Source organism: Sorex fumeus, unplaced genomic scaffold (assembly GCF_029834395.1).
Source record: "Sorex fumeus unplaced genomic scaffold, SorFum_2.1 ptg000043l, whole genome shotgun sequence".
In the NCBI taxonomy this organism is placed as follows: Eukaryota; Metazoa; Chordata; class Mammalia; order Eulipotyphla; family Soricidae; genus Sorex; species Sorex fumeus.
In genome coordinates, this window is record NW_026606100.1 from 7,701,070 (window position 1) to 7,724,691 (window position 23,622).

Here is a 23,622-nt window from a genome sequence, read left to right on the forward strand (position 1 = left end):
GGAGACGTTACTGGGGCCTGCTCGAGGCAATCGACGAATAACAGGATGATGAAATGAAAAATGAGAATGGAATGAAATTTTTGCCATAAACATGATCTAACTGAATGTGATGTTCTCTCACTGTAGTCATTTCTGTGGGCTATAAGTAGCTCTCAGTTTCACTCATACTCAAGGGGTCTGGATTATATACATGTGTGGACATTAGTGAAAATCATGGAATAATCATATTGTGCACACTAATATTATGAAAATACGCTTGTTCAGAGAAAGAAAATTGTATTTAATTTATGAACATTCTTCCATCAATCTGATTAGGTCTTGATAAATTTCCTGGGGGGCATCCTGTCCAAGATAAAAATCCAAATGATTGTAGTGTGGAATCAACTTATAATAAATAAGTCTGGAAATTTTAGGGAGTAAATTCTCAACATCCTTGGGATCAGCCACTCGGTCCTGTTTGCCACTCCACACTGCAGTTGGAACGTCCATCTTAGTAACATTGTATAAAGGTGGTGTAAGCTAAATAAAATTAAAGAGAGAGAAAAAAAGTTTTCACAGAAAACCACATGATTAAAATGATATTAACAATTAGTTGTTAAGTAAGTGTTTGACATACTAAAAGTGTAGATTGGCATGCCCTTAGCAATATGCAAATATTAAAATGATTTTAAAACACTTTTGCATAAAAATTTAAATTGCAAACTTAAGGATAGAGTTACTATTTTTTTGCAATTTTGAGAAAGGCTGAAAAAGCATCTAGAAGGAGAGGACTTTTATTTTTCTAAAGTAGAACCTATAAAATATAGCACTAGGATTGTATCCTTTTCAGACAATAGTAGGATAAATATAAACACTCTCACAAAACTCCAGGCTCAAGGAATTATTGACACTGGACAATTGTTGAACAAATTCTTCATAGAGCATTAAGATCTATACATAAGAGGAAGCACTTGAAATATAATGTTTAAAAAAGCCAGGATGTTACAGAGAAACAGAGTATGTTAATCTCTTGGCAAAATGTCCCTTTCTCTGGTTCAAGAAACTTTGGTACATCTACACAATGAAGCACTATGCAGCTGTTAGAAAAGATGAAGTCATGAAATTTACATACAAGTGGTTCACATGGAAAGTATCATGCTAAGTGAAATGAGCCAGAAAGAGAGGGACAGACATAGAAAGACTGCACTCATCTGGGGAATGTAAAATAACAGAATGGGAGACGAACACCCAAGAATAGTTGAGATAAGTACCAGGAGCTCTGCTCCACAGCTTGGAAGCCGGCAACACATGCTGGGGGAAAAGGCAACTCAGATAAAGAAGAGAATACCAAGTAAAGCATGTTTGGAGGATTCTCTTGAGATGCGAGATGCCTGCTGAAAGTAGACTATAGACCGAACACGATGGCCACTCAATATCTCTATTGCAAACCAGAACACCCCAAAGGAAAGAGAGAGCAAAATGAAATGCCCTGCCACAGAGGTGGGGGGGGGGTTGGGAGGGCTACTGGGATTATTTGTGGTAGAGAATGGGCACTAGTGGAGGGATGGGTACTTGATCATTGTATAACTGAAACCCAAGCACGAAAGTTTGTAAGTCTACAACTGTACCTCATGGAGTTTCACTAATCACTGTCACTGTCCTCCCATTGTTCATTGATTTGCTCAAGTGGGCCCAGTAACATTGTGAGACTTGCTACTGTGTTTGTCATATCAAATACGTCACGGGTATCTTGCCAGGCTTTGCCGTGTGGGCGAGATACTCTTGGTAGCTTGACGGGCTCTCCAAAAAAAAAAAAAGTCCCTTTCTCCTTCTTTCTTTTAACTCAACCTATCCTGTGAAAAACTGATTTCAGTTCCCTCATTTCATAGTGGGTCAGGATGATCAGGCCTGGCAAATTCATTTTTCATTCTTTTGGCGATAGCACAGCGGGTAGGGCGTTCGCCTTACAAGCGGCCAACATGGCCGACCCGAGTTCGATTCCTCCGCCCCTCTCGGAGAGCCCGGCAAGCTACCGAGAGTATTCGATATGCCAGACACAGTAACAACAAAGTCTCCAATGGAGACGTTACTGGGCCCGCTCGAGCAAATCGATGATCAACGGGAGGGCCTTTACCTTTACCTTTTACCTTTACTGTGATTTTACAGGAAATGGGCACAGGATTAACATGAGGTCAAAGTTCTCTCAGGAACTTTTGCCAGCATTACCAAGAAAATACTAGATTTGTGATTCAAAAACCAACTTCCAGCTACTATTGTACTACTATCTGGGAAAGAACATAAGCATTGGAAAAACATATATAAACAAAAATGAGAGAGTGAGCAAGAGAAAGTCCTAATGAGGGTGTTTAAATTCTTGGTTATTGTGTGTTTATTTCTATCTTTTTTATTTCAATAAAGCAGCATCTAGTTTTATCACCTATCTCTCTACCTATGTCTACTTATAACTGAAATAGAAAAACAGGACTTCTGCTACTTGCAACTAAAGTATCTTGACTACAACCATATGGTATGGAATAATTTGTAATTCCACAAAATTCAGATATTGAAGCCCTAACTCCCAATATAATTGTATTTGGGGAAAGCACTTATTGGAGGTAACTGTTACTTTAATGAGATTGTAAGAGTGAATTCTATGCAAACCAGCAAGAGACACCTCACCTCCACTGGACACTTCCGATACTCTGATCTTAGAGTTACAGATTATGACAGAAGTAAGAGAAATATTAGAAATGAAATTTATGTGAGTAAGTTACTCAGTCCATTGTTTATTGAGAAATGTTTGGGGACCAACCTGACAGTATTCAGGGACTGTTTCTGGCTTGGTACTTTGAGGTGACTCCTAGCAGTGCTCAAGGGACAATGCAGTGCCAGGGGTGAAATTTAGGTTCCCTGCATGCAAAGCATCTGCACTAGCTCTTTGATCTATTGCCTTGGCTTCTATGTGGTATTTTTAATGATAACCCAGATAGATTAATGCACCATAATTAATTTTGGCAACATTATTGGAAGGATAGTATTGCACATAATAGTATTATAAAAGTATTGTACATAAACAGTACTGCAATGATGCCCCAAATAAAAAATTAAATTAAAAAATAATATGGACTATCATAAAACCCAATGAATACCATTTGATATAAATATCTGGCATAGCAAATTGGGCCTACTAGGTGCTTATAGAGTGGATATTATTTATATTACATTATTTTCAGAATACTACTATTAATTGTTATTATTGTACCTGATGGAAGTGCTTCATGTTCTGATCAGGATTTCCCCAATCAAATGCTTGGAATCGACCAGTATTAACAGCCTATAATAAAAGAAAAATGAGAAAGGTATTAAAATGTTGTTTTAAAAGTACACGTTTGTAGAAACTTAACAATAAATATATTAAGAAGTTTAAGATTATGTCCCATTCTTTAGGACATGAAGTAAAATCCAATAAAGTCATATCTACTTTTTAAAAATTTTATTTTACTTTTAATTTTTTTAAATTTATGTTTTTAATTGAATCACCATTAGATAGAGCATTACAAAATTGTTCATGATTACATTTCAGTCACACAATGTTCCAATGCCCATCTTTTCACCAGTGTAATTTCTCCCTGTTCTAGTGTCCCCAGTTTAGACACACTCCCACCTCAGTCTACCTCCATGGCAGACATCGCTCTTCTCTCTCTCTCTCACTCTCTGTCTCTGTCTCTCTCTCTCTCTCTCTCTCTCTCTCATTTTAGGCATTATGGTTTACTATACAAATGCTGAGAGGTAAGATATCTACTTTGGGGGTTATATTTTGGGGCCACATCTGGCAGTGCTCAGAGGACCATGAGATGCCAGAGACAGAAACTGGGACTTCTGAATGCAAAGCATAGAAATACTTAAATATAGAAATGTTTAAAGGATGGTTAGATAAATAGTACAGTGGGTAGGACATTTGCTTTGCATGAAGATGACCCAGATTCAATCCCTGAGACCCCATATGATCCCCAAGCACTTCTAGGAGTGATCCCTGAGAAGAGAACCAGGAGTAAGCCTTAGCATCACTGACTATGGTCCAAAAGTAAGTAAACAAAAATTTTAAAGGCTGCTGAACTTATGATATTTTAATATCTTGATCACTTGATCACTTGACAGCCCATTACTCATCAATTTGCTCGAGCGGACGTCAGTAACATCTCCATTCATCCCTGTCATGCGCCAGTGTAGCCCAATGGCGTCTACTCATTCTAGGAACATGAACAGCCTCAAACTGATTGTTCAGGGTCTTGATGAAGAAGTCTGACCATCTCGTATGTGGGCGGCCACGCGATCTTTTGATGTCCCTTGGAATCCAGTTGGTAATGGCTCTAGTCCAGCAGTCGTCTCCAAGTTGCATTACATGACCAGCCCATCTAATTTTCGATGCCTTGGCAAACGAGACAGAGTCCCTGTTTCCTGACCATTGACGGAGGTCAGAACTCCACATGCTTTCTCTTATTTGAGGGAAGCGTGATACTCCAAGCATAGCTCTTTCGATTCCTCTTTGGGAGACCCAAATAGCGTTCTCATCCTGTTTTCGTGGGGCCCAGCTCTCTGAGGTGTGTGTTAATGCAGGAAGAAGAGTGGAATAGAAGATATGTGCCCAGAGCCAGAGGTTCTTTATCCTCTTTGCTATTTCTTCAATACTCTTGAAGGTGTTCCAAGCTGCTCTCTTCCTCCTGCGCAACTCAGGTTTCAGGTCATTCGTTATGTTGACTTCTCGACCTAGGTACACATAACTTGCATTCGGAGATGTTCATCCCATTGAGAGAGAATGGAACATCAGGAACAAGACTGTTTCTCATAAATATTGTCTTCGTGAGATTTAGTTGTAGTCTGACCTTTCCAGACTCACGGTAGAAGTCGGTCAGCATTTGTGCCGCTTGGCTAATGTTTGGTGTTATTAGAACGATGTCATCAGCAAAGTGGAGGTGGTGTAGTTGCCGACTGTCTATCTTCACTCCCATTCCTTGCCATTCCAGTCGTCGCATGATGTTCTTGAGGGTGGCACTGAAGAGTTTCAGTGAAATGGTATCACCCTGTCGAACCCCTCTCTTGACGTCAATGATCACCTCCCTGTAGAATGGTGAGATCCTGGTAGTGAATCTGCAATACAGCTCACGGAGGATCCTGATGTATTGAGTTTGAATGCCCTGTTTGACTAGGGTTTTGATGACCACTTCAGTCTCAACAGAATCAAAGGCCTTCTTTAAATCAATGAACGTTAGACAGAGTGGCATCTTGAACTCCTGAGAAACCTCACTGAGCTTGTTTATCTGTGGATATGGTCAATCGTGCTGAATCCTTTTCGGAACCCAGCTTGCTTGCATGGTTGTCCTTCATCTAGTGTTCTGCCAATCCTATTCAGGATGACTCGAGTGAACAGCTTGTAGACAACAGACAACAGGCAGATTGGGAGATAGTTGGCAATGTCGTGGATGTCTACCTTCTTGTACAGTAGTACAGTCCTGCTGGTTTTCCATTGGGATGGAAGCTTGCATTCAGACAGGTAGCGTATGAAAAGCCGAGCCAGAGTATTGTTAAGTGCTGATGGCAGGTTCTTCAGGTGTTCGGGTCTGGCCTTTTCTGGGCCAAGTGCTGTTCGCTTCTTTACCCATGAAATGGCATTCGAATTTCAGAAGGGAGAAAGTTGGGAACAATATATCCATCCTTCGAAATTTGATATGTGGGCAGGTGGATGTGGATATCAAAGAGATCCGAGTACAAGTCATGGATAATCTTCTCCATTGTCCTTCTGGAAGATGTGATAGATCCATCAGGATGTCGGAGGGCAGTCATCTTGGTCTTGTAGTTGGTGAAGGACAGGCGGGTGTTGTGAATGCTTTTCCCGGCTTCTGCCACATCTGCCAGCACTGCTGCTCTTCTCTCTTTGAGGTCTTCCTTTATAGCTTCTCTGCACTGCTTTGCAAGCTCAGACGTTCACTAGGGTTGCCTGAGGCTTGTGCCAAACCACGTTGGTGAATGAGCTGGAGAGTTTTGGAAGACAGGAGTCTTTTTGTGGCTATCTCTCTCTTTGTGTTCTTCACACAATCATGGAGGTGCTGAACCAGTCAAGCATAATCCTCGTCAATGTTTCAATGACGATAACATCCCATGTTGCTATAGTAGTGCCAAAGAGCTCCCAGTTGGTGGTCGTTCTGGGAGTTCTCTTCTTAAACTTTGCAGCCCTTCTCCCCGCTCTGTGAAGTAGAATTTTGCATGAAGGAGACGGTGGTCTGATCCCATTTGGAATTTTGAGACAACAGTGACATCGGTCAGGCAAGACCATCAATTGAATATGATGTGGTCAATTTCATTGTGGAACCGTCACCGGGAGACTCCCATGTTCAACATTTAGATTCGACCTTCTGTAATTGTGAGTTACCATGGATGGTCTTGGTTGACATGATGAACTCAGTCTCTCACCCTGTTCGTTCCATTCTAGGCCATGGGTCCCGATGTGGAATTCTTCAGTTGATCTTCTCAGTCCTATCTTGGCATTAAAATCACCAACAATGATCTTGTAGAAGGTGTGGTCTTCTTTATAGAACTTCCCCCGGTCCATGTAGAAGTTCTCAATTTCTCCTTCATCATAATTGGATGTTGGTGCATAGACAACAAAGATAGCAACTGCCAGAAGTGAGCCACATCTTTTCAAGTGTAAGCATCCAGTTTGGGTTGTTAAGCATTCGAATGAATCAATGTTTATGGCCAAGTTCGTGTTAATAAGGACATCGACACCACCCGTGCCTCTTTTGTAGCATGTTCCAAGGAACAATTCTTCCCCAGTGTCGAAAATGGCATGATGTGATTGATGCCTTCTCCTTTCAGTCAGACCGATCATGTCATATTTGATCTTTCGCTCTTGCACCATCAGGTCCTCGATGGATGCATCTGATGTCAGTGTACGTGCATTGAAAGTACAAACAGTTGGGGCTGGAGTGATAGCACAGCGGGTAAGGCGTTTGCCTTGCACGCAGCCAACATGACCGACACTGGTTTGATTTCCAGCACCCCATATGGTCCCCTGAGCACCGCCAGGAGCAATTCCTGAGTGCATGAGCCAGGAGTAACCCCTGAGTATTGCCGGGTGTGACCCAAAAAGGAAAAAAAAAAGAAAGTACAAACAGTTATTCTTGTCCTTCTTCATTTTGGCAGCCTAGTTCGGTCCTGAGATTTTATCAACCTCTCCTTTTTCATCCTTCTTAATGCTGCCATATTGGTGGCTCTTAAAGGGTCAGGTGAATGAGGCTCATTGTATTTACTGGTTTTGGCATATCGAATAAACCACGGATAGCTTGCCAAGCTCTGCCGTGTGGGCGGGATACTCTTGGTAGTTTGTCAGGCTCTTCAAGATGAATAGAGGCTTTTAGGGAGGTTTCTAAATGTCTTTGCAGGTGTTCCCATGGTTCAAACCATATTTGAATCCCTTTAAATATGGTACAGCAATCTTGTATTGTGTTTTATGATGTAAAATGCAAAGCAGCCCCATGGTCCAGAAAGCATCCTGGAGCGTGGCAGAGGCTGGGTAGTGGAGGTAGTGGAGGTACTGGATGTCTGCCGGGCCGCCAGGAACAGGCAGAGGATTCCTGTTCCCAGGTCCTTCGAGCCTGGAGTCCAAGGTCACAGAGCTCCGCCTCCCTGGCTCTGTGGGGCTCCACTCGTGGGTGAGTCTTGGCCCGAGTGTCCGGAAAACATCCTGGAGTGTGGCGGCAGCTGGGCAGTGGGGTAGTGGAGATAGTGGAGGTCTGCCGGGCTGCTACAATATCTTGAATATCTTAACTTTATAAATTTATATATTTATTTATTGTTTGATTTTTGGGTCACACCCTGCAATGTTCAGGGGTTACTCTTGGCTCGACACTCAGGAATTACTCCTTACAGTGTTCGGGAAACCAAATGGGATCCAGAGATGAACCCAGGTTGACAAGGTAAATGTCCTACCTACCGTACTATAGCTCCAGTCCCAAATTCAGAAATTATTGTATCATTTTTTTAAAGAGACAAGATACCCTCCATTTAAAATTACTACTTTTGCTATGAAATGAGTAAATAAGATTATCATTTACTTAGGAAATAGTAGTAATAATGCACTGTCTCTGTAGCAGTATCCTCCCGTTTTTTATCAATTTGCTCCAGCAGGCACCATGGTGACATAAGTCTCCATTGTGAAACTTGCTGTTATTGTTTTGGGTATACCAAATACGCCTTGGGGAGCTTGCCAGGCTTTGCTGTGCGGGCGAGATACTCTCAGTAGCTTCTTGGGCTCTCCAAGAGGGGCTGAGGAATTGAACCTGGGTTTGCTGTGTGCAAGGCAAACGCCCTACCCTCTGTGCTATCGCTCCAGCCCTTGCTGTGTAGTAATAATAAGTAAAAATTTTTTTTTCAGATTCTCTACAGAGGCTATCAAGCTTATTTGGTCTTCCACTACTCCTTTAGAAACAAACAGACAAACAAAAAGTCATTCCGTGTAAATCTGCCTTCTTTAAGGGTTGCATAAAATTGGCCTCAGTGAAAGGTTTCTAAACACACAAAGACCAAAAACTCATTCAAAATCATTAACTTCATGAATCTGAGGTGCCTCTAGCAGCATGAAAGGGATTGAGAATGGAAAGAGTTAGAGTCCCTGATCCAAGGAGTTATGGTACAGAACCTACTCCTCAGCAGTTTGTCATTATTGAAAGGACTCAGATGCCCTCAGGGCTTCCTGTGAGAGAAGTGCTGGTGCCTTTACTTGCCTGCAGAGTCAAGCAGCTGGTTCGGTTAAGGGTCAAATTGCCACCAGCTCAAGTCTGAGACACTACATCCCCAGTCTCTGCATTTTGATTTTCGATTAAAAATTAACTTAGCACTATGACTTACAATATGTTACTATTACGTTCCAGGAACGCAATGCTGTTGCTCTATGCCCACAGTCAGAGTGCCAGCATCCCCTACCACTGTCTCTAGGTCCCTTCTCACCTCTCTTTCCCCATTAGAAAAATTTTCTAGGGTCTGTTATCACTGGCCACTGTTTATTCCTTATTTATTTTCTTAATACTCCATGCAAGAGAGAAATCATCCAGTGTTTGTTCTCCTTTTGACTGGCTTTGCTCAGCATTATACACTTCTTTCCATTCATGTTGCAGCAAACTCCACATCTAGTCTTATAGCTAAGTAGCAACATTTGAGATGTTAGACTCCAGATACTAGAATGGAAATAGTCATACACTTAGGGGTTTCTTTTTTTGTTTCTTGCCACTCATCATGGATTGAGGAGGAAGATAATTTTTACATTTGTCTAAAGCATTTCATTGAAATATTCTGCCTAAAGTCTGCTTTCTTTCTTATCTTGAAATTCAGATGTTTTCTCATACTCATTGAATTAACTGTGATTTTCAGTTTAAAAATTGTTCCCATAAGCACCAAATAAAGGGTGTTTGGAGGATCCTCCCAGGAGGGGAGACACATGTTGAAAGTAGACTATGGACTGAACATGTTTGCCACTCAAAACCTCTTTTGCAGACCACAACACTCAAAAGGAGAGAGAGAACACAAAGGATTGCTCTGCCACAGAGGCAGGGTGAGATGGGAGGGATGGGGGTGGGAGGGATATCCATGGTGGTGGAAAATGGGCACTGGTGGAGGGATGGGTATTTGATCATTGTATAATCGAAACCCAAGCACAAAAAATTGTAAATCTACAACTGTACCTCATGGTGTTTCACTAAAAATTAAAAAAAAATTGTTCCCATGTTATTTATGTTGACAGAGTGGGGCTGCTATACAGATTCTGTGGATTTTCATCAATGGGAGGCAATATGGCATGTGTTGACAATACCACTCTTTGCAGAGTGTTTAAAGGCTGTATAGGATATGCATCTAAAGCAAATAGTATGCAAGAAACCTCAGCATACTGTTTTTAAGAAAATTACTATTACTATCATTAATATTATTGCCTTAAGTATATATATGATTTAAGAAAAAGCTTATGCACCTTTCCACCACATCATTTCTATCTCCAAAAGGACTTTTGATCAGAAGATATTTCACCTAAAGAGGAGTCAGCAGTGAGATGTGAAAGGGGTTGACTATGACATTTGCCTTTAATTGAAAATTTTTTGTAAGAACTTGATGAGACTGACTGAAACTGCATATATAAACATTAGAAGGACAGATAGAAGTGCTCAATAAATGTGAAATAAAAATTGATTGCCTGAAAGGACATGCCCATCAAAGTAAATCTCTTTCTAACTATTTTATAGAAAGAAAAAAATCTGTAGGAAATTTAAGGCTTAACTTCTTGGAACTCTTCAAAGAATATAAGAAATTCTCTATTGCTTTTACAAACTTGCAGTGATCCTCAATTTCAAAGCATGGAACAGATGCATTAGCGTGCTAGTTAAAATGAAAGTTCAAGTTAAAATGAAAGAATCTCAGACATAGTAAAGCCTTGGATAAATCTCTCTCTCTGATTTTGGACCACATCTGACTATGCTCAGGGCTTGCTCCTGGCTCTGTGTTCAGGGATCATTCCTAGCTGTGCTTGGGGGACCACATATGATGCTTGGGGTCAAACAACATTGGCCTTGTGCAAGCCAAGTGCCTAAGACCTTGCTCTATCTCTCCAACCATATCTATCTCTATCTTTCTATCTCTGTCACTTCTCTTCCCATTACAATACCTAACTCAGAAAGCTATACATTAAATTTGACTTGATGCTAAAGGCGATAGACAATGAATAACAGTAAAATAAAATAAAACAAAATCCCTTAAACTGGGGATAAGAATAGAAACAATTAATCATTTTAGTCCTTCCATAACATTTAACTTGCTCTGAATAAAACACTTTTTTAAGTCTGAAATTCACTACATGCAAGTTTGAGAATAATAGATGTTCATTTTAGATACTCTATATGGCATTATATAAACCTCTATTAGAGCTGCAGATTTCCCACAAATAAAACACGAGCTTTCCTTAGAAAAGATAGTTTGGATTCATTTAAGGATTGGAATTCAGTCCTAATGTCCAGTATCCTAGCTTAACCCTCAGACACTGAGGACATAAAGAATAGAGAAAATGAAGGGAGCAAAAATAAATTTCTGTGATTCCAGAAACAGCAGCAGGTACCAGCAAACCCCACGGTGAGTACTCTGTGGTGCGACTCTGTGTGTCAGTGACAGGAGGCACAAACCTGGGCCCAGTGCAACATGTTCTGAACAGATGTTCCAGCAGAGCTATGTGACAAGTAAACATCCAAGCGACTCTGCAAAGTCAAGAGAATATTTCTCACCTGGAGGCTAAAGATACCATCCCATAATAAGTGCACTTGATTGTTTTTCTCTTTCTCAGGAATAATTTGGTCACTTACCCTCTGAACACTTTTTTAGTCAAAGAATCCATAATCACTAATTTTCCCCAACCTTCCTCCTGCGCTGCTCTGACCTGAGGAGTGTCTTCATAGAACTCAGGAAGAGCACTCCATTGTCAAAACAGATGGATGCACCATTTCTTCTCCGTCTCCCCTACAGCAGTTACAGGAGGTCAAGGGATAAAAGCCCTAGTGACCCCATTTTCCCTGTGTTAAGTCCCAAAGAACATTCTCCGAGAGCTGCTGGTTTTCAGATCGTGACAACAGATTGATTTCCTTCTATTTTCTAATTGGTGGGGGACAGGAATTGGGTTACATCTGGCTATGCACAGGTCTTATTCCTGTCTCTGTGCTGAGGGATCACTTGTGGTGCTTGAGGGACCGTATAGAACTCCAGGTCATTCAGATTCAAGGCAAGCATCATACCCACTGTACTATCTCTCTGGTCTGTTTTCTAATTTATTTTTTACATGGTAAAATTCTACAAGGTTCTTCAGAATTTTGTCAGACATCATCCAACCAGTATTTCAACTTCCATTAATATTTGGATTACCTCTGGATTTTAAAAAAATCTTTATACTTTCATATTAAGATATTTTTCTATCAGAGTGAACATCAGAAGCATCTTGGAGCTGAAAAATAATCCAACTGAGCTCTCCAAACCTCTGAATCCACATTAAAATCTCTTAAGTTTTAGTACCAGATGGGTATATATCAATATTTCAGCAATGGATATGTTTGCAGGCATGGCAATATTCCATAGTCCAGTTCAAAACAGTGATGAAATAACTAAACAAATGTGCAATGAGGACTCCCCTGAACCCCTTGAATGTCCACTGCTGTCATTTTTAAATTGAATCACCTTGAGATACAGTTACAAAGCTTTCATATTTAACTTTCAGTCATACAATGATCGAACACCCATCCCTCCACCAGTGTACATTTTTCACCACCAATGTCCCCAGTATCCCTCCTCCTTCCCTCCCTCCCATCTTACCCCTCCCCCTGCCCCTATGGCAGACAGTTTCCTTCTTTCTCTCTACTTTTGGGAGTTATGGTTCTCAATACAGATACTGAGGGACCATCATGTTTGTTCTTTACTTTCCACTTCTGTCATTTTATAAGGTGAACTCTTGTAAATTCTTTAATCTTGCCTACAAGGTGATTTTGAAATTAGCTCTATTTATTGCTTAAAAGTTTTTTTAAAATTAGCTCTATATTTGATTTAACTCATTTTTACTATATGTTTCCACCTAACCAACAGGCAAATAAATATAGTTCTTTAGTAAACCGATGAGAAAGCAATTAATGAAGGTATTATTTGGGTTAAAATCCTTTTTAAAATAAATTTTTCTTGAAAGCAAAAGAAGTATTGTTTATTGCTTTATACTGACAGGAAATGAGGCTCTAGGACAAAGTTTGTGAGATATATGGCCTTCTCTGCTTTAACAATTTCAAATATTCTCTCCTCTCTGGGAAGGAAGTAATCATTAGCTTCATTTCTTTCCCTTTCCAGTCTTCAGGACAGTTAATAGTTACTCAGAAAGAAAAGAATCTCAATTAAATTGGAAAGGACAAGAGCCCCAATTCTTATTCTTTTCAGCACAACTTTTTTGGGAAATCAAGGATGTTTGGGCTCACTCCAGTAGTTCCCAGAGTTTACTTCATGCTTATGGGCTTATTCTTGGCTCTGTGCTGAGGGTTCACTCTTGGTAATGCTTGTGGGGCCATATGCTATGCCAGGGATTGAGCAGGGATTAGCCACATGCAAAGCAAACACGTTAACCCCCATAATATCTCTCCAGCCTTTTCCCGCAATACATGTTGAACCATGATCTGTAGTATTATTGAAAAGCCATGCTTTTATTCCTTTAGTTTAAAGACGTATGAGGTTCACAACAACTTGGTCTAAATCACCCATGAAAGTGGAACATTGGTAAAAAGACAAAACAGATGTCCAAACATACTCATTGAAATTCTACTTCTCTAGTTATGAAGTAGGTCTCAGGAATGAAAAGATAAATTATAAAACTGTAGCCTTAATCTAAGTTGAATACTTTCCAGTGGTGGCTATTTGGTCAACAGGAATAGCCAATAATATTTTCATCAACAAATTCTTAAATTATCATACTCTTGGTCCCAGTTGAATGTCATGAACATACTAAAGATATAAAGGGAAAGTACAGAATGAACTCTCCTTACCAATGTGCAATAAAACTGCTCTCCCAAAGTAGTTACACATACCATATTTAAGTTTTTTGGATCAAATCCACTCAAAGAAAACATGAAATTGCTGCAAATACGTTGAAATATCTTGCGGTTGCACACCTTGGTGGCAATAAATTGGTCAAAAAATGTATGAGGGTAGAACATCTTGTCACCAAACAGCATCTGGAATATCAATTTAAAACACCATAAATTTCATGAATATTAAAGACAAGTGGAGCATGAATACTAATTTGGACATGCATTGGATAGAAGGCGCTATCTGCCCAGTACTCAGCCTTAGTGAAATTGAGATGCCTATTAAATTTTGTCTTTGTAATTCTCCCAACCCATATTTGTATACTTGACATTGTAGGATGACATTGCTTTGTCCTTCCTCCACAAGGAGCTTAGGTTTATCTGGTTACACCCATCACAGTGCTCCTGAGGCACTTCCATTCCATTATGTTTCTCTGTAAACATTCTTCCCTATGCTCTCCTCCCCAACCAGTTAATCAGCTTTCCCCCTAATCAGACTCTGTTAACTTGTAAGATTAGATTTCTCAGAAATCTATGATTTTATATGTATGAGTGAAATATTGCCTTTCTCCTCTCCTTATGCCTTATGAACAGTTTAGTTTAAAGCAATGCCCTTTTTGTATAGATACAGGAAGACTGTTAACATTATGCTTTGTAACTTAGGATTTGTTTGGCTTTGAATACTATTCACTCCTGGGCATCTGCTTTCTCGACTTAAGCCTCAGTTGCCCTTAGTTCCTAACACCCCAAAAGCAGGGTCCTGACGAGGGACTGAATGGACCCAGGGCAAGTGGTGAGCTACCCTGGTATCGAAATGGGCCAGGCCAAAGTGCCACGATTCTTAACTATAAGTTAAGAGTTTGATCATAGACAAATGCTGTCATGATCCAAAAGTAATGATAAGATTAGGATCCTGCTAGGGGTGGGAAAGACTATCTAGCCTGAGCACTGTAGTCTGAGATCGAGATGGCCCTAGGAGAGCAATTCTATAAGTTTAAGATATATATAATTTTTTGCTTTTTGGGTCACACCCGGAAATACACAGGAGTTATTCCTGGCTCATGCACTCAGGAATTACTCCTGGCAGTGCTCGGGGGACCATATGGAATGCTGGGAATCGAACCCAGGTCAGCTGCATGCAAGGCAAACACCCTACCCGCTGTGCTATCGCTCCAGCCCCAAATTTAAGATATTTCTTACTGTATCCATACAAAATGATTTATATTATATATGCTTATATGCTTGTCAGACAAGGAGAGGAGAAACACACCCATAGGATTCTGCTCTAGGGTGGGTCGTCCTGCTGAGAGAGGATCTATCGTAGCAGCAGCTTTCCCTGAGAAAAAGAATTCTACCTCTATTGATTGTAACCACACCTATGTGTAATGATCACCCCAACCCCTCATGCTTTGGAATTTAACTGTACCGTGAGTAGGCTGGGGATCAGAAGGAAGAGAAGGAGAATGAAGGGGGATGGAGAAGGAGAATGAAGTAGCATGGGGGAGGAAGAAGCGGAGGCAGAGGCAGAGGCAGAGAAGAGAGACTGGTGTGGATGGAGAGAGGATTGGAATAAACTGCGACTAAGACCAACCAGTCTGGCCCTCGTTCCTTCCTTTGCCTGCCCATCGCCATCGACCTCCCCAGGGTGGGGGAAGAAGGGTGAGACTACCAAACGCGGGCGGCGGGAGAGATAGAGCCACCACTGCTGTGTGCTGTGCCCCTTTCTTGAGTTTACACAGAGATTACCTTAGCTCATAACTTACTATACTTTCCAAAGTTTTTATTTTTGGTGTGCTTCACGAGAAATCAGCCCTCTAGAAAAATAGAAAGGTTTTGGGGTCATACCCTTATGTTTTAATTGTTCCAAGTTTTCTCAACTACTACCTATTTCTGACTCCTTTTCCTCATACTTTGTAAAGTCAGTTTTGTGATTGGAGTTCCATGATTTATTTCCACCGGATGATGTTCCATTTTCCTATTTTATTTCTTTATATCCCACAGAGTGAGATCATTTGGCATTTACCTCTTTCCCTCTGACTTAATTCCTGAACATGATGCCTTTTAGTTCTATCTAAGTTGTGGCAAAATGTAAGATTTCATCTTTTTAATATACATATCATGATTTTCTTTTTGTGTGATTATTGTCATTATTAAAAATATTATTTTTCAAGAAAAATCTCTTCAACAAATGTTGTTCAAAAAACTGACAGCCATATGTTAAAAAATAAAAAATAGATTGGTATCTCACAATTTTTATAAAAATTAACACAAAGTGTATTAAATACCTTAAGACTAGACCAGAATCCACAAAGTACATTAAGACAATAAAGGAAGAACTCTTCAGGGAATGGACTTTAGTGTGTTTTCAATTATTTTACTCCAAAGGCAAAGACAACAAAACCAAAAAGTGAACAAATGTGACCACATCAAGTTGAAAAGATTTTGTATGGCAAGCAAAACTCAAGCTAAGATAAAAAGACATCCTACTGAATGGGAGAAAACATTTTCACACAATACATCAGATAAAGAGATAATATCCTTCTATTAAAATACGCAGAAAGTTCAACAGCAAAATGTCCAATAACCCCAATAAAAGACAGGCTGGGGGTTGGGGGGCAGTGGTTGGAGGGAAACCGGGGACATTGGTGGTGGGAAACATAGTGTAGGTAGAGGGATGGCTGTTGGAACATTATATGACTGATCATGAACAGGTTTGTAACTGTTTCTCTCACAGAAATTTAATAAATAAAATAAAATAATTTTAAGTGGTGAGAGGAGATGGACACTCAAATAATGCATATATAGGATAGTAAGCATTTGAAAAAGTACTCATCATGATTTATTAAGGAACTGCAAATAAAAAATAACAAGGTACTATTGCACACAAGTGAGAATGGCATATATCAAAACGAGTAGAAACAATCAATGGTGTTGGGAAAGTGAGAGAAAGAAAACCTCATTCACCTTATTTGGAATGGTGTCTGCTCAGCCTCTCTCATTTATTTTTGACAGGGTTGCATTTTTTTCTGTAGTTCTATTTTCTATCATAACCAGTTTTATAACTTTACTGTAATAAACTAGATAAAAAGCTGAAAAGAAAAAATTTAATTCTTAAGACTTGTAAGCATCTAGTTATAGCAAAAGTTGGTTTTTCTTCTTTTTTGTTTGTTTTTGGGCCACACATGGCAATGCTCAGGGGTTACTTCTGCCTCTGCACTCAGGTATCACTTGTGACAGTGCTTGGGGGATCATAGAGATGCTGGGAATTGTATCTAGGTAAACTGTATGCAAGGTGGGTCTGTATACCATACCCACTGTACTCTCTCACCAGGCCCTAGAAAACTGACATTATTTTTTATGAAATCTTTCATTAACTGAAAGTGACAATAAAGAAAAACGATAATCAGCATTTCTCCTTAATGCATTAATTCACTGCAAGATTTTTTATACAATCTTTGGTAAAGTAGATTCAGTAAATTCCTACTGGATTAATTTGTTGAGTTCTAGAAAATGCTTTTCTTTATGCTTAAAGTTAAAGTTATTTAATAGACTATTTTATATTTTATGAAAGGACTATATGTCATGATTTCATATATCCTTTAAGGTCCCAAAATAGGAAGAATGGAAGAAAATAAGTGTGGAGGAGAAAAGGTAGAGGTAAGTTATGTTAGACCAATTAAAATAAGATCTCTTTAGATCAATAAAGCAACAGTTAACATTGTAGGAGACATATAATTCATTCTTTCCTCATAGTTATTTTGTTACAATCACTGGGACACTTGGAAAATAAGCCAGAGTTTTATTTAATCTACTTAATAAATTTTGATTCTTCCTGTATAACTGTACATGATCATTTAATAATAATGGCAGTAGATGTACAGGGTAAATGTGTGTGTGTGTATGTATGTATGTGTGTGTGTGTGTGTGTGTGTGTGTGTGTGTGGTGTTAGATCAAACCTAGGGTTTCAGGCATGCGAGACAAGCACTCTACTACTGGACCACTTCCCAAATTCATATAGAATTTATCTTTTAAAAGAATATTGATGTTTGTTCTATATTGTTTAGTAGTACAATCTAAATAGGAAATCCATGTAAAACACAGTCTGATAAGTGTAATCAGCCATTAAAATATGATTAAATACCTTTATGTAATCATAAGTTTTATCTACTATTTTAGGTCCTTATTATCTGTTCTGATAATCACTTTTCACTAAAGTAGGAAGAATTTACATGACAGTCTCTGACTCCTACCTTTATATCCACACCTGAGTGACTCAGTTACGCTATCGTATATTTACCCAATGATAAGTAACTTCTTTATCCTAATCTAAAAGAGAGGCTAATAGTACAGGTCATACAGCTATACAGCACCCATTTAGAGACTTGTCAATTTATAGATGTAATTCCACATTGGTTCTGTAGGGGGTGTGTTTGCTGCATTAAGGCAAGTGTAAGAATTAGATGAACATCCTTCTTCCTGAGTCCACTATCCTAGATAAGAGTGCACTTGCCAAGCAGATCCATCTCTCAACAGGCTACTGAGCTGAACAGTTTTGTGCACAGGGATCCAGGATCAAATCCTTCAGGTTGGTGTTCAAAAGGTGGGAAGAAAATGTGGATGAAAGGCACTGAGCAAGGTTAGCTTGGTCAAATTCTGAATCTATTTTTCATTTGATTAGGGACTGGCTTCTTAGTCTATCTGAGATTCGGGTTATTTAAAAAAATGAAGAGAAACTGCTACAAAGTCCTTATGATTATATTACTTAGCACAACTCGCGGTCATAAACAGAATAACTAAGTTGAAAACTCAGATAAATACAACATTTTTTAAAAACTTGTAGTTCAAAAATACTAGTGCCGCTCTCCATAACATTGGAATATTTATGTAGCTTTGAAGAATATTTGTAATTATTTTTCTTTGAAACCTGAAAGCTACTCTAGACATGCTCTGGATAGATGCTTAGAAGCGTCTCTAGGTGGGAGGTCATAAGAATGAGTAATAGTAAAAAACATTTATATTAAACATATTTTAAAAGAATTATGTGGGGGGGAAGAAAACAATAAAAAAAACCTACTATTATAGACAACACAGAAAAATTAAAGGGTTAAAATGAACTCAGGATCTGAAAAAGGATAGATTAAATCACAAGCAATGAACAATTTGAAGCAGAATGAGGGATAGGAGGAAAGGAAAGGTGATGATTGGAAAACAAAAGATATAAAAACTCAGGGGCTGAGCAAAAACACATATAAAAATATTATATGGTATTTAATGAGCTCTAGTGTGTATCAGTTACATTGCATATATAAAATAATACATGCATGTAATAAATATTCCAAATGAATTAGAAAAATTCCATCTATTCTGCCACTTATTTGCAAAATGTAATCAATAGATATGATGAATATACTTAAACATTGATATTATTGGACATAAATATAAAATATGTTATATAATTATTAACAACTCTAAGATAAATAGCATATTTGTTATCTCATAGAGTTTATTTTTATGTTAAGATATACTTGAAATCTACTCTGAACAAATTTCAAATACATAATACTTTATTATTCACTTTAAAAACCTTATTGTACATCCTGAGAACATTTGGATAACAGGAGAGAAAAATAAGAGAACACTGCCCTTAAAAATGTATACTAGGAGATGGAGTGATAGCATAGCAGGTAGTGCATTTGCTTGCACGCGGCCAACCCAGGTTCGATTCCCAGCATCCCATATGTTCCCCTCAGCACCACCAGGAGTAATTCCGAGTGCAAAGCCAGGAGTAACCCCTGAGCATCGCCAGGTGTGACCCAAAAAGCAAAAAAAAAAAAATAAAATGTATATTAGGGGTCAGAGAGATAGTACAGCAGCTAGGGAAATTGCTTTGCATGTGGCTGACCAGGGTTCAATTCCTGGCACCCATCTTGCCTCCAGAGTCAATCAGGAGTGAAGAGGCAGGGATAAGTCTTGAGTATCTCTGGGTGTGACTCAATTAAAAATATATATATGCATAAGCTACAAGATGATTATTTCAGTTTCTTCAGTTTTCTAACATCTATCAGCTGAAGTGCAATAGTATTTTCATAACCGTTTACCTCGTTTTTTGCACATCTTAATGTCCTCTATTTCCATCTGCTTTGTTTTGGTTAACAGGGGACTGTGTCTAAAAAGGAACTTTATTTATGCCATTTCTCTGTGCAAACACTTTCCATGGCTATCCATCACCTAGAGATAAATTCCAAATAAATTCCAAACTTACTAATTGATACTCAGTTCCTTTTAGAATCTATTTCTACTTCTATTCCCAAATGTAAAACTGAATAAAGCCAGTTTTACATAGGTTTCCATGGCTTAAATTTTGCCACTTTTTTTTTTATGTAGGAGTACTGCTATTTATTCAGCCACTGATCAGGCTGGTTGGATTGTGCATGAACTCCACCTTACGTTTTTCCCCATTTTTTTAAAATTTTATTTATTTAATCACCATGAGAGCCATTACAAAGCTTTTGGGCTTAAGTTTCGGTCATATAATGAAACACCCATACCTTCACCAGTGCCCATTATCCACCACCAAAATCCCAGTATACTCCATCCCACATCCTCTCCCTACCTGTGGGGCAGATGATTTCCAAATTACTCTCTCTATACTTTGATTACATTCAACATTTCGACACCACACGCACCATTATTATTTGGGATTTTACCCCGACACTCAGATCTGCTGAAAAGGCAACAGTAGACAATTTGTTTTCTGTTGCTGGTTATGAATAACATATGATGTCGCGTGGCTGCTGTAGTGACCATGCCATTTTGACATTCTAAAATTTTAACACTTAAATCTGGAGGGATTTCTTGCCAAAACCTGCTGGGTTTCGAGATTTGTTCCTGAGTGTCTGGGATCATGGCCATTAAGCAGCTTGATCAAGAGCCAGAGAGGCCATTCATGGGTGGGGACTCAGGCTCTTGTTGGGGTAAGGAGGAAAGGGCCGGCTCCACCACCATCCTGTGAGGTCCCATGTGTCTCGTCACTGAGGGCCCAAACCTGACTGTTCGGAGGCCTCTAGAGGATAGCGGTCACCAGGCCACCAAGGGGAAATAGGCCAAGGCACCAAATCTATTCCCACCTGGAGTGGCCCAGCGCCAGTAACCTACTGCAGGGACCAGACACATTTCTGCCAAAAGCTGCTGGGTTTTGAGATTTTTTTCTGAGTCTCTGGGATCATGGCCATTAAGCAGCATGATCAGGAGCCAGAGAGGCCATTTGTGGGCGGTGACTCGGGGTCTCGTTGGGACGGGCAGGAAAGGGCTGGCTCCACCCCCATCCTGTGAGGCCCCACGTGTCTCGTCACTGCGGGCCCAAACCTGACTATCCAGTGGCCTCTGGAGGATGATGGCCACCGGGCCGCCAGGGGCAACAGGCCACAGCACAAAGCCTATTCCCACCTGGGGTGGCCCAGCCCCGGTAGCCTACTGCAGTGACTGGATGTATTTCTGCCAAAATCCGTTGGGTTTCGAGATTTGTTTCTGAGTCTGTGGGATCATGGCCATTAAGCAGTTCAATCAGGAACCAGAGAGGCCATGCCTCCAACTATATAGCTGAGCCAGAGCTGGTTTGTGGGTGTGTCCTAACTTTTGGCCATTTACTTTCTTGGTAAAGTTTGTCCCAAGTCTTTGGGGTCTGGCCAAAGGCACAGCAGCAATTTTGGGGTATCTGGAAATGTGAAGGCGCCATGAGGCTGCTGATCCACTTGCCTCACAGGTACATACTGACCTGCTGGCGGCACCCCCAGAACTTTGCCACTTCTGTGTTGCTCATATTTTGCTTTAGGTTTGAAAATCTTGTTACACTACCCTATATATATTGAAATATCAAATGCTATATCACTGGAGATTTTTTTGTTACAACAACTAGAAACTTTTTCATTTTTATCTGAATATTTCTAGTACTTCTTTATTAGTAGGAAGATCCTGTAATTTCTGTTAGGAACTAGTGGAAAATATATAGTGATTTCTCTATTGACTTAAGCTCTTCTGGGTCATTGTATCAAAAACTGTAAACCTGATCAATCCATTTATCTGTTTAACATTCTTTATTCACCTTTCATTACCAGCAGACCACAATTTCTGAACTCGTTATAACATAAATGCTTTCCGTTAACTGTCCGTGGCCTCTTCCTATTTGAATTTTCCCCCACTCTCTTGCATCCCTAAACATTCAGCCTGAAAACTATTTTTATAAAAATAACTGTTTTGATGATATACTATGCAAATACTGGCCCTAGAGATATTTTTACTGAATTAGACTACACTAAAGGCATGTCAAACAACGTAATTGCTGAAGCTAATTTATGCAAATCGATGAGAATGGAAAGATCCCACCATTTCAAATGATCACTGAGCTGTTTGAGAATGCTAAAAAGAATTTAGCAAGAAATCCAGTAATGTTTTCTCATCATCATGGTGGAAACAAGCTATGCTTAAATTCTTATTATAGAAGACAGGGTCAGAGCCATTGTAAGCCTTGCAAATGACCAATCTGGTTTGATCCCTGGCATTTCACTGAGCACAGCCCGGAGTAGTTCCTGAGTGCTGAGCAAGGACTAGCCCCTGGGCATCCTAGGTGTAGCCCCAAAACAAAAAAAAATCCTATTGTAGAAGAATATTAAGTATTATGAGGGAAATGTGAGCATTTAATGTATTGTTTTGGTAGCTTTTCTGTTTCCGATTCTTCTGTATATAAATTAGTATATATAAATTTCTAGATATATAATTGACTCACTATGGGTTAATTTGCTTATCTCTTACTCACCATAGCTGATAGCTTCTACAATTTTTTTCACTTACAGAATCATACTGAATAACATGTGCACCTTTAGTTATGGAAGAAGCACACATAAATATGCAAAGGGAAAACACAACAACCCACATAGATTAATTCACCTTGACTAAGTAAACAATATTATTAAGCTGTCAGTTAGCAAAGAGAATCTAGGGTCTAAGATATATTCTACATTTTAAACAGTTGACAGACTGTTTTGTGAAGTGTAGGTGATTGAGCAAGTGATGGGAAAAGATGTGGTCTGTGGAAATGATGGCAATAACAATAGTTGACACTTATTAAAGATTTTCAATGTGCAGACCTGGCTTACAGGATTTACATATGCGAACTCACTAACCTCACAGCTATCTTGTAAATGGTAATCTTGTAGATTGCCACGTCACAGGAAAAGGAAAAGATTCCCACTAAACTCTTGACCAAATTTATTCAGGTAGTTGGGATTCAAACCTGTGATACCTGCTTCCTGATACACTATAAACTATTGCACTATACTGTCTCAGAAAAAGTAGGGGGTTCAGGAGAAATTTAGCAGATTGATTAAACAAATAAATTAATCAAATAAGCTCTCGCTTTCACTGTAATTGAGGAGAAATAAGGGAGGGAAGCCTCTGGATATAGATAAAGACAAGAAGGTGATTGACAGTCGAGTTAGGTCCTTCAGCATTATTGGTAAACTTCCTGGATTTCCCCAGCATCTATTTTACTCCCCAAAGTTCTTTGTCTCTTGAAATCAGCAGTAGAATTTTTTTTTAACTACTATAAACTTAAATTGAAGAAGTCACATACCTTCACCACTTTTCTAGAAAGAGTTGTTAATCTTTTCATGGGGCTTTGGGTATATTTCACTGTGATAACTGGAGCCAAAGCAAAAAATATCTTAATCCTTTTAGCCAGCTCTGGATTTGTAGAAAATGCTATGAAAGCTGAAATGGAAAAAATATACTATCATAGCTCTAAAATAATTTTTAATTAAATAAGTAGTTATATTAAAAATTAAGAAAGCATAAAACAATTCAAAAAAGTGCTATGTTTAGGGAGAACCATCTAAAATTTTCTAGAACAGAATTAATAATCAGGACAAATTCTTATCAGAATGAGGTGCCTCTCTTGAGTGAGAGTAAGTATATTCAGAGAATGTTGCAGAAAGGATTCAAACATCCAGT

General features: G+C 39.2%; 1 protein-coding gene across 1 annotated transcript in view; it reads right to left on the reverse strand.

Moving 5' to 3' along the window:
• Positions 1-285: 285 nt before the first annotated feature.
• The window catches only part of LIPK (lipase family member K), a 30,904-nt gene continuing 7,567 nt past the window's right edge, over positions 286-23,622 (reverse strand). Inside the window, exons 5-9 of the mRNA XM_056120822.1 lie at positions 23,246-23,382; positions 13,617-13,763; positions 11,196-11,267; positions 3,242-3,313; positions 286-519 (exon numbers count right to left, since the gene is read on the reverse strand). Of these exons, the coding sequence (XP_055976797.1) occupies positions 286-519; positions 3,242-3,313; positions 11,196-11,267; positions 13,617-13,763; positions 23,246-23,382 (662 nt within the window). The remainder of the gene's footprint in view (positions 520-3,241; positions 3,314-11,195; positions 11,268-13,616; positions 13,764-23,245; positions 23,383-23,622) is intronic.